Genomic DNA, 12,366 nt, shown 5'->3' with positions numbered 1-12,366 from the left:
ATTTCTTTTTTGTGGTAAAGACACTTAAGATCTCTCTTAGCAACTTTCAAGGATGTAACACAGTATTCTTATTATATTATTAGCTATAATCACCATGCTGTACATCAGACCCCCAGAATTTGTTCGTCTTATAAATGGATGTATGCTTTGACCCCATCCCTCCCCAGCCCCTAGAAACCACCACTCTACTTTCTATTTCTCTGAGCTTGGCTTTTTTAGATTCCACATATAAGTGAGGTCATACAGTATTTCTCTTTCTCTCAGGAGGGATTTTTTTTTTTTTTTTTAAGTCACTTGTGAGCATGAGCAGCTGACTATCTTCTTACCTCAGAAAGCGGCTTCTTTTCCTTGATGTTTTCTTGCGGTAACTCTTGCCTATCTTAGATTTCCCCTAAGAAATCCACCTCTTTTTTGTTTCCCCTCTCCCCGAAGCCTCTCCCACCTCTTTCAACCATGTAGGTTGCAGCCTGCGTTAGTCAGCTGGAACCCACAGCAGTTTCTCATTTCTCGTTCGCTCCCTCTAAAGCTGCTTCGGCTGGCTGCCTTTCACTGTGACATTCTCTTGGGCCACTCTTTCAAGTCCGGCTTGTTCATGCAGCAGTCTGCCAGACCACAAGCCACACTCAGTTTCCAAACTCTCCTAACTAGTTTATATTTGATGGACAGCAGTTCAAACCCTTCTCCCCACATGGAAAGCTCTGGTGAGGAGTTTATTGCTCAACATGCAGAGAGAGGGCACCTCAACTCGGCAGTGTCTAAAAGTATCTTAGAGGGGCAAGGTGGGAACAGCTATGGGATTGTGCAATAAGGTAGCCAACCATACCAGTTTACCCAGGACAGACAGAGCTCCAGAAATACAGGGCTTTTAGTTTCAAACCAGGACAAAATTTTAAATCTACTTTAAAGTGGTTCTTTCCATTCAGGAGCTTGATTTTGAGGTGAGGGATTCTAAGGGTCTTGGGATATAAACTGTCGATGCTTTCTGTTGAAGCATGGATGTGTCTTTCAAGAGATTCCAGTAAAGAACAATAAAGTTAGCTGGGCAAAAATTATGCTAATGAAGACAATGGACCAGTAAGTTTATATTAATAAGACAGTAAGTTGAGGTGGAGGCAAGATAGTTTCTTTTCTTCTTATTATTTTATTTTTGAGAAAGCAAGTGCATGAGCAGGGGCGTGGGGGGGTGGGGTGCAGGGGCAGAGGGAGAGGGAGAGAGAGAGAATTTAAGCAGACTCCAGGCCCAGGGCTGAGTCCGACATAGGCCTTGATCTCACAACCCTGAGATCATGACCTGAGCCGAAATCAGGAGTCCAACACTTAACCAACTGAGCCATCCAGGTGCCCCAATAGTTTCTGATTCTATCCTCTCTTTCTCAAGATCTGTTTCATACTCCACATCCTTAGTCAAACACCACACCCAGTGTTTTGTTTTTTTGATTTTGTGTGAACACTGCAGCACCCTAGCCTCAAGTCTCTGATGTCTATTCTAGCTTTCATTCCACTCAGGAGAATAACTATTGTTATAATAAAACTGTTGTTTATAAAGCCTTCACTGTGTGCTAGGCTACATGTCAAACCCTTTATAGACATTATTTCATTTTCACAAGAGTCCTATGAAGATGTGCTATTATTATCCCTATTTTATAGATGAGGGAATGATGGCTCAGAGAGGTCAAGACACTTGCCCAAGGTTATGTAGCCAGAAAGAAGAGGTAGAGTCAACATTGGATCTCAGTTCCACCTGACCATTCAGCAATAAAAAGGAGCAAACTACTACTATGTACTACAATGTGTATGAACTTCACAGACATCACGCTAAGTGAAAGAAGCCAAATAAAGAAGATTACGTATTTGCAATTTCAGTTATATGAAATGTCCAGATAGGGCAAATTCAGAGGTAGAAAGCAGGTCCATGGTTCCTAGGCATGGGGGAGGGCTGGGAATTAACTGCAAATGGGCAAATGGGGTTTTGTCATTGAGAGAAATGTTCTAAAACTGGGGTGTGATGATGGTTGCACAGTTCTATAAGTTTACTAAAAAATACCTCATTGTATACCAGGAGTACATGAATTTTATGAAAATTCTCCTTCAGTAAAACCATTTTTAAAGGTCCAGGGCCAGATCCTAAGTCTTCTAGTTGTTACTATCCGCAAGTGGATGCAGGTTCCTTTAGCCTTAGGTGCCATCCCTAAGGGAAAAGGATACAGGTGTTACTGGGTTCTTCTGTCCTCTACATATAAGCATAGAGAGTGCCTTTAAACTCTTTCAACCAATCTATATGTGTTGAATACCTTCCATTTTACCAATGAGAACCTCTTTCTCACAGTCATGAACTTCACTAATGCTAACTGTACATTTTGATCGGCTTGTAAATAACCCTAAGTATATAAGTTGCTGACATACATGATATCATACTGGTATAGAAAAATCAACTCAAGTGAACTGTTAAGACTCACTACATCCACTATCTCTGAAATAGCAATTGACAGAGGAAGCTCACTGCCCTTACTGCCTTGCTATCATCCATCATTTAGTCTGCTCAGCTTCCCGCTCCAGGGCCAGGATACATGCTGTTGTTAATAATAAAGATATCTGTTCTCAACAAACCATTAGAGGGACTTTTCTTGTCTATTTAAATATAAAAAGTTGGGGGGGTGGGAAGGGTTGTGAGACTACAATTAAGAGAAAGGTCACCCATACATTCAAATGGACTGGAACTAAGTCAGTGATGGGGAGGGCTGAATATAGCCTGTGTGTCCCTGGGAGGAGTTTGCTGCCTGCCGATGGGACTGATTCCCAGCAGAAACAGTCCCTGGGGCCCCGCATCATGAACATTTGTTAAACCTGATTCACATTATTTTAACTTTGGTAAGAACAGAAATGGATGTATTATGGTGAATGTGTTTCCTATAATGCTTACAGAGAGATTCGGAACACCAGAAGCTTAACTTCCATAGACCCTGATGCCCTAAAAGAGCTCCCTCTCTTGAAGTTCCTGTAAGTATTAACACCTATCCCATCCTACCTTTTTTTTATGAGAGAATTATAATGCTGTTGTCTGCCAGGAGTCTCCCTAGGATGATGTGGGCCAAGGTCATTTTAGTGGTATATGGCCTGAGACAAATCACATTCTGCGACTTACTCCCCACCCTTTCCCATCAGAAAAGGTATCAGGTGAAATGATTCACATTTGAAAAACCTATTTAAAAGTCAGCACATAAGGCTGGGACCAAAGACCTGATCTTTGAGGGAGACACGAGGGAGAAAATACCATGATGTGTACATAGTCTTTAAATGGAGTGTAACAACAAAACAAAAAACTCTGGGAGTCCATTGGTTAATTTTATTAGGAAATGGGTTTCACAACAATATTAAAGTGACTGTTACACAGGGGAAAAAAAGCCACAAAGGGCAAAATCCAAACTCTTAGAGGTTGGGGGGACAAAAATGGAAAAGACAACACTATCGCTTTGCTTTGGTGACACATTATGAGCTAACTATAAACTCCCTGACAGCAGGAACCACAGCACTTGACTCTCTATTGCATCTATACAGCCTGGCACAGAGTAGGTGCTCAATAAAAACGTGTTCAATGGATGTGTATATATGGCCTCAGGTCCTCTAAGCACCAGCTGGAAGAACCCGCCCCTTCTTCCCTTCTTTCCTGTTCACAGGCATTGTAAAAGATTAGAACACAAAAACATTATGAGAGGAAACAATTAAAATCAACCTTTATCCCAAGACCCAGAAATAATCATTATTAACATATTAGTTTGTTTCCATCTAGGGCTTTTAAATAAAAGTGGACATCCATATATATTTTATGAATTAAGTCTTTAAGGATGAATAGAAGTTATCCAGGAAAAGAAGAGGGAGAGGTAGAAGAAAAATACAGGTGAAGGGACTAGCATGATAAAGACACAAAGGTGTGGAACCGTATGGCTCATTTGGGGCCCTAAAAATAGTTCAGTATTAAAGAGGTGGGAGTGGGAGATGGCAGGGAGAATAGAAGAGGATAGTGATGGGAAATGTTGCTGGAGGGGTATCTGGGAAGTAATAAAAATTTATGGGACAAGGCAATCACTCCTGTGTGGACCTTGAGTTTCAGTCAATCAGTAATTCTTTGATACGATGATCCCTTAATATGTGCGGGGCTCTGTGGGGAACCTGCAAGATAATAAAACATTGTCCTTACCTTCAAGAAGCTTAAAATCTAGGGGCGCCTGGGTGGCTCAGTCGTTAAGCGTCTGCCTTCGGCTCAGGTCATGATCCCAGGGTCCTGGGATCGAGCCCCGCATCGGGCTCCCTGCTCAGCGGGAAGCCTGCTTCTCCCTCTCCCACTCCCCCTGCTTGTGTTCCTGCTCTCACTGTGTCTCCCTCTGTCAAATAAATAAATAAAATCTTTAAAAAAAAAAAAAAGCTTAAAATCTAGTTGGGAAGATATTATATATAAAATTAAAAAGTTCCTCTCCCACTGGAAAATAATGATAAGTGATAAATAAGAGGTACATACATTATTTGGGGGTACAGTTAATTAGAGGACACATCAAAAAGGAGATGGATTTGTTTGGGGTTTTGAAGAAAAGAGAGGTCCTGGTCCCTAATCTGGCATTTCCAGCCCCACTATATGGTCCCCACTTAACTCCAGGGCCTCCCCCCACCAGACATACTTCCACATGAACCTCTCTTGCAATCGACTAGTTTGTTCACTGTTTCCTGTTCTTCGAATATCCTTTATGGAATCTCCACTCTCTCCTTCGCTACCTGGTCCCTGGTGGTCTAGTGGTTAGGATTCGGTGCTCTCCTTTGCTATCTGGAATATCCCATTTGCTCTTTGTGAGACATCTGGCTCCTGTTTTCTCTTCAAATCTTATGTTTTGCCCTCTAAAAGAGCCAGGCCAGAATTTGCCTAAAAAGGTATATCAATGGAACCAGAGTGTTCTCTGTGGGAAGACTTTCTTTAAAGCTTTACTGGTAGTGTCGAAGTCTCACCCCATGCCATGCCATGCCTCTCAAAAAAAAAAAAAAAAAATCCCATTTCCACTACCTACTTTCTAGTAGCTGCAACAAATGTTAAATTAACCAGGAGCCTGAGAGTGGCTATATTTGTGCTGTTTGATGTACATCTTTTAGTCTTGACATTTTGCCCTGATGACACAAACTTTGGAAAGTGAAGACATTGTCTTTGATTGACTTTATCCCTTGTCTAGACATATTTTCTAAATGGCACTGCTGCTGTCCTAGTCCCAGGTGACTGCCAGGGGAAAATAATTCTTGCCAAAATAATGAGCACAATATAATGTGAAGGTTGAAAGAGGAAGCCTGGCTTGGAGCTGGGTATTATATTGTCTTACTGCCCCATCCTCCCCTATTCCACTGCCCCTCCCCCATAATGCCCTCCAATTAAAACAGGGAAATATCACACACACACACGCACACATGGAAAGAAACCTAAATTCCTATTTCTAGGAAGCCTACTTGGTTGAAACAATCCTCATATTCTTCTAAACAGAAAAAAAAAAATGTACTGACACTGGTGGACAGAATTAGATTCTTGTACCTTGAGGGAGCAACCTCTCATCCAAGGGTTAGGACTTGCCCATGGTCACTCAGATATTTAATGAAGGAGTTAGGATTTGACTCTAGTCTGACTTCAGAACCCATAAAAATTCAGTTAGTACATTATTCTACTTCCTATGTGTTGGATTTCTTACCTTATATCTGCTCTCTCTTCTTTTTCATGCACTATAGTGGCATTTTCAACACTGGACTTGGAATATTCCCTGACCTGACCAAAGTTTATTCCACTGATGTCTTTTTTATACTGTAAGTATGCACACATGCAATATTTGGCAGCATTTTGTCACTGACAAAACATTGGACATGCTCTCTGGCCTACTAAAGGTTTCAGAGAGTTAAATAAGAGGACTGCCTTATGGTATGGTACTCTAATCGATGACAAAATGGTTTAAGTAACAAGAAAAGTATTCAAACACTAACAAGAAGTAGGGTGCAGCCATAGGGGTTGGTTGAAACCAAGTGAAGCAATCGTCCCAAGGGGAAGCATTGATCAGCTGTGACACTGGTAGATGAAGTAAGGCAGAGACTGAGAAATGACCATTGGGTTTAGTAATATGGGGCTTTCATGATTCTGACAAGAGCAGTTCCAATGGAGCTCTAGGGTGAAGTCTGGTTGGGGTTGGCTCAAGAAAGAATCAGAAGGGAAGACTTAGAGAGAGTGACCATTACAAACTCATTGGAGAAGTTTTACTATTAAAAAAGTGCAGAAATGTCTCAGTAGTTGGAGGATACTGGGTCGGGAGAAAAGGTTTCTTTTTCTTGTTTGTTGTTGTTTGATGGGACAAATTATGGCATGTTTGTTTGCTGATGGGAGTGATCAAGTAGAAGGAAAATTTGATGATAATGATGATACTTTATTTTCCACATAATTTTTAATAGCTTTTCAAACACATACATTATCATGTTTGTTACTCTTGACCACCTTAGAAGGCATAAAAGTTAACATTTTTTTTTCATTCTATAAATAAAGAAAAAGAGGAATAGAAAACCTAAGTGATTTTGTCTGAGCAGAGTCCCAAGGAGTAGGAACGAGTGGTGTTCAAACTATTTCCTATGGCTTCTGATTGGCGGCCATGTGCCCTTTTCCAAAACCTGTGACACGGTCAAGTGTCTTACCTAGTTGTATAGAAGTAAACCGACTCAGGCAGCATTACAGGGTGAGTTTGCACCACAGAGTCAGCATAATGTGGAGTGATCAGATCTGAACTCTCGGGATTTTGCCAGAAGAAAAAAATTGACCATGCTTCTTTGCTGCTGAAGAGCTCAGTTCAAAATGTAGGCAGTTTTCTAGTAACTAGACTGGCACAGAAAGTTCTCCAGGAGCATCTGCCTGGCAGTGGTTTGCAAGTAGAGGACATTTCAGTAATACTCATAAGAAGAAAGCCACTGATCTCATTCTACCAGCTCTTTTTGGAGGTTCCAAACACTTAGAAAACTCTAGTTGCTATGGACCAAGTATTTGTCACAGATTTACAGACGTCTCTAAGGCCCACCTGCTCCCCTTGCAAATCAGGATTTAGTCAGGGACTTCAGCCCACACCCAACACTCACTGGCTTATGCACATTTGAGAGGCTGTGAGTGCGTGTCCCCCTATGACAGCTCTCCACCTCACCAAACCTCTGAGCCACCAGCAGCTATGAAGGGTCAACAAAACTTAAAAATAAACTTAAAAATAAACTAAATTGCATCAGGTTTTTTTTTTTTTAAGATTCTTATTTATTTATTTATTTATTTATTTAAGAGCGAGAGAACGAGTGGTGGGGAGGGGCAGAGGGAGAGAGAGAAGCAGACTCCCGCTGAGCAGGGAGCCTGATGCAGGGCTCGATCCCAGGACCCTGAGATCATGACCCGAGCCAAAGGCAGCTGCTTAACCAAATGAGCCACCCAGGCACCCTGGGTTAGGTAATTTATTTGAGTGCAGAGGTGGAGCAAGAAGAGCCCAACTCCAGAAGGAAATCATTTATTTTCACCAAGCGTTTTTGTCCCTCTCTTGCAGGGAAATCACAGACAACCCTTACATGACTTCCATCCCTGCCAACGCTTTCCAGGGGCTGTGCAATGAAACCCTGACACTGTGAGTACTGCCCCTTGCACTCCTGCCAACAATCGGAATGTTATTTGGACCACTGTCATATTTTCACAGCCCCTCCAAGAAACATCCTACAGGACGTGCTCTCTGGCCTACTAAAGGTTTCAGAGAGTTAAAGGTTTCAGAGAGTTAAAGGTTTCAGAGAGGACTGCCTTATGGTATGGTACTCTAATCGATGACAAAATGGTTTAAGTAACAAGATAAGTATTCCCTTATAGAAATGGTCAGCACACTTGATCTAGAGAAGACCATTAGGTCTTACAGACCACATGGCCTTTGTGGCAACTGCTTACTTCTGCCATTGTAGGTAAAGGGCAGCCATATGCAATACATAAACTAGGGAGCCTGTTTTTCCAATCAAATTTAATTTACAAAAACAAGTAGTGGACCAGATTTGACCTGCAGACCTTGTAATATACTGTATTCTAGTACCCCCATTGTATAGAAGAAGAACCTGGGGTTAGAGCGGTGACTTTTCCAAGGTCACTGAATTAGAAAATGGTGCAACTAAGAGCTTCTCATGCTCTTTGCACTCACAAGCAACTCGGTCATCACAAATATTATGAAGTTCCTACAAAGCCATATTGAACAGAAAACAGAGTTGCTCTACATCATTATTTTTCAGAGTTCGAATGGGTTCTGCTCTTTAAATGTTCAAAAGGAGATGTTTATCAGAGAAGTTCATAAAATATTCTAATAAAGAAGTCTAGTAGAGGTATAAAAGATAAGTTAATTCTCCAAACCGGTAGAGAACTCCCCTCTCTCATCAAATTAGCCACAAACTAGAGTTGTCCAAAGGATCCCTTCTCTCTAGCTTCAGTACCACTGCCCAAGCTCAGGCCTTATGGCTTTTTTGCCTGGATTGTCACCCAGATCCCTTTCTCTGTTCACACTACAGTCCAGGGTTTCTTTATCAGATACGAACTTGATTGGATTATTCCCCAGTAAAATTGACCCAAGCATCCCCACAACTCTTGCAAGGAGCTGCTTCCAAGCCAATCTAAGTCTATCAATCTAGGTCCTATGAAACTGCCTCAACCTCTGAGTCTCTATCCACAGTGGAGCATTTCGGTTCATCCCTCTCCTTGAAACATGGGGAGAGGTCTTTTTGAAAAGACGAGAGACTCTTCTGGGCCACCATTCCATTTGACGATACAGCAAAAACCTGGAGTCTTAGCCTGCTCAGTCTCAAACCTCAAAGCCATTTGCCTCCTCTGTAAAGGTTTCCATTGTGCCATTTAACCACTCATTGCATGTAAACTCCTTTCTCAGTTTCTTTACTTTCACCTTCTGGCATTTTTTTCTAAGGACCCCATGTCCCCAGGAGCCCTCTCAAGTGAAAGCAGCTCCCTGTCCCACTGAGCACAGGGCACAGTAGGTATTTAATAAACATCTGAATGAGGGAATCCTATGCTTCCTGAAATCGAGAGTTGGGGATGGCATTATCTTTTCAGATGATTAGTTTTACATTCCTGCAAAAGTCCTTGCTTCTTTGAAGCTCGTGCTCAAAAAACTGCATGAGAGGGTATGTGTCCAACAATGAATTTGTACCCGTATTCCTGGCAGGATAGTGTTTCAATCAAAGTTTGCAATCCTTTTTTTTTTTCTTCTTCACTATTTTTTTCTTCCTTCATTATTTTCCCTTTCTAAGGCCTATTTGTCTATTAAGAGTTTTGCTTAATCTCTGAAATGTAATTCCAACAAAGAATATTTTCACTGTCTAGGACTCTTAACAAAGTTTGGGAAAACAGAAATCCCAAATGTATAATTCTCACACATACATAAAAGAACTCTGGTTCAGAAAAATTAACTTATCTCTCAGAGCTTTCTTCACCCCTGTGCACTGCAGTCCTCACCCAGGACACAGCAGTAGCTGAAATTAAACTCATTGTGTCATTATTTAAAACAAAATAAAAAATAACAACAAACAAAGATTACTCTCAGTTTTCCACAACAGAGAATAAATCCAAGTTTTGGGGATATTCTTTTCAACATGGTCATCTTATAAGTGTCCCACACTGATAAATATATAGCTATTTGATTAGGTATTATTATCATATTCTTACAGATAAGAAAACTGAGGACAATAGAGGTTGAGAAATTCTCAGGATCCACATACTATGAAGTGACAGAGACAGGTCTAATTCCAAATTTAGAATCTCTTGTATACTTCCTAATGTGTCACCAGAGTTGACAGGTGGTGGACTACAGTCATTTTCAGAGTTCCCCTACAATTGCCCCTAGCTGTACTTGACTGTGATATGGCTGCCTTCTCTTATAGCACGCCAGTAGCCCCCATGCATCCTCATGGAGACCAGAGCTCCCACAACCAGGGCTCCTTCTCCTTTGGGTGGGTGGGAAGAATCACTTCTGAGGTCAGAAATCCTGATTCCCAACAGGTCCGCAGCAATGTGGCTTTCTTTGGCAAGTCACCTCCATCTCTCAGGAGCTTGACTAGGAAACAGAGGAGATGACACTAGCCCCAGGAATCACTGCATGAATTAATTAGTTGCAGAAACATAGAAACAATTTAAAACATCAAAATTTCCATAAAAGGGCATGGTCTATCTATTTTCTTAGATTTGTCTTTGAAGTTCAACTTAATTCAGCCCACAGCCATTAAGCATTTAATCTATGATAGCCCTGAGGATAAAAATTTGGATAAAATACAAGTGTGACATAATATTTTAAACAGAAAAATATAAAACCTATGCATTCAGATGAGCAATGTCTTTAAATATGTTCATCTTAAGAAACTGAAGTTATTCCTCCATTATTGACATTGGGTTAACTATTACCTGAAACCCTTCTTTTTTCAATATAGGTAGAATATTTTTTTAAAAATTCTTAATGGTGGCAAATCTTTCCTTCTCAAAATGAATGGCTTCTGAGAAACAGCTTGAAATTACTAGGAGCTGTATGGAAAAAGGGGATTCAAACTGGGAAATATTCTATGTTCCAAGCAAGACGTATCATAAAGTTCTCTTGTGGGACCTGAGAACCTTCATGCACATTTCTGACACTGCAGAAATGAAGCCCAACCATCACCTCTTATGGGTCACTGATTTCTCCTCCCTCTCTTGATTGTAGGAAACTATACAACAATGGCTTTACTTCAATTCAAGGACATGCTTTCAATGGGACAAAGCTGGATGCTGTGTAAGTCAAGGGTAGCCTTGGAAACCACTGTCTTCCTCCACACTCCCACCCCCATCCAATGAGGGAACATTCAATGGGTCAGAATTCTGTTAGAGATAGGTTTACCAGAGCATTCCTCAACCCCAGAATGAGTATGCCCAAAACGTGGGGATGATATTAAGGAACTTGGCAAGAGCCAACTTTAGCGAACACTTAGAATGGCCCCAATTCTAAATCCCAAAGCTTTTATCCTTGATAAAATGGAGAACCATGGTGTCACCTTCAGTTTCCTTGTAGGAGTATGTGTGTGTATGTAAATGTTCATGAAGTACACTGTATATGTACATGAAGTAAAGCATGTCTTTAATTAAATCCAAAGCTGTTCAGATTTGTTCAAATCCAAACCTCAAAGTAAGGTTTTTCTTTTTAGTTTCTCTGACATGTTTTCAGAAAGATTTAGTTTATATTTGATTCACTCAGAAATAGCTGAAAAGTCATATCCAACTTTTTCCAGCCCCCATTAATAAATAATGCCTAGAATAGAATGTTGGCAAAAAGATAGTCACTTACATGAGGTCCTGTCTTTGTTGTACTTTTCCTGTCAGATCTTTGTGGCCCCCACTATCTACACCAGGGCATACTTTGTGTCTAAGAGCTTGTGGACTGGTTCAGCCATACTAATTTGTGTTTTAACTTAATATCTAATAAGTGAAAAAATAGCTTTAGTAGAGTCTGCTTCCCACACTGTGGTGGACTAGTTAATTTGTAGGGCCTTCCTACTATAAAACAACTAGATCATCCATTTAAAAAAAATTACATTTTATGTCATACCTCCAAGAGAGGGAAATAAACTAACAAACCAGGAGCTGAAACTAAAGTGGTAGGTGCTTCCAGAAGGTTGAGTTTGCTAAAGGCAGCTGCCAACATCAGTGATGCCAGAAGACAAGGCTTTAGTGCAGTGAGAAGACAGGGAAGTGATATAAACCTGAGACTCCTGGATTAAGCCAGGGAAACTGGACGACAGCTGGAGTGGGATGACCATATTAGTACCTTCTGATTCCTGGCAGAAATAAATGCAAAACTCTGCAGAGGGAAAAATACCAATGCAGGCCCCCAGCTTTTTTAAAGATCTAGATCAATCAAATATGAGCTCACAGTCAAAAATCACACATAGGAGAAGAAAAAACCACCAATGGTAAGAGTCTGCTAGACCAACAAACAACAGATTTTTGTGTTTGTTTTATAACACATCACTGAATATTTTTTAACAATTATATTTTTTTCATTCCATAATTTCTATTTGCTTTTTCAAAAAATTTGCTTGCTCATTTTTGACAGTCTTATTGCTAACTCACTTTTGTGATTCCATCTTTTTTTTTTTTTCCCTTTAAACATTTCATACATAGTTATTTTATATTCCAGAAGTGGTCATCACAAAATCTGAAGGCCTATGGTTCTGGATCTGTTGTGTTGTACAGTGCTTCTCAAAATTTATTGAACATATAAGCCATCTGGGATCTTATTAAAATACAGAATCTGATTAAGTAGATCTGAAGTG

The 12,366-nt window shown here is 40.5% G+C and overlaps 1 protein-coding gene across 6 annotated transcripts in view; it reads left to right on the top strand.

The window, feature by feature from the left end:
• Positions 1 to 12,366, top strand: part of TSHR (thyroid stimulating hormone receptor) — a 158,576-nt gene that overhangs the window by 110,445 nt on the left and 35,765 nt on the right. For all 6 annotated transcript variants that reach the window (XM_034993087.1, XM_034993086.1, XM_034993084.1 and 3 more), the window contains 4 exons: positions 2,923 to 2,997; positions 5,752 to 5,826; positions 7,578 to 7,655; positions 10,761 to 10,829. In XM_034993087.1, coding sequence (XP_034848978.1) covers positions 2,923 to 2,997; positions 5,752 to 5,826; positions 7,578 to 7,655; positions 10,761 to 10,829 — 297 coding nt within the window. The remainder of the gene's footprint in view (positions 1 to 2,922; positions 2,998 to 5,751; positions 5,827 to 7,577; positions 7,656 to 10,760; positions 10,830 to 12,366) is intronic.

Source organism: Mirounga leonina, unplaced genomic scaffold (genome assembly GCF_011800145.1).
Source record: "Mirounga leonina isolate KUSES-001 unplaced genomic scaffold, KU_Mleo_1.0 Mir_82, whole genome shotgun sequence".
Taxonomy (NCBI): Eukaryota; Metazoa; Chordata; class Mammalia; order Carnivora; family Phocidae; genus Mirounga; species Mirounga leonina.
Note: the sequence above shows the minus strand (reverse complement) of the source record. Positions and strands in the feature narration are given on the sequence as shown.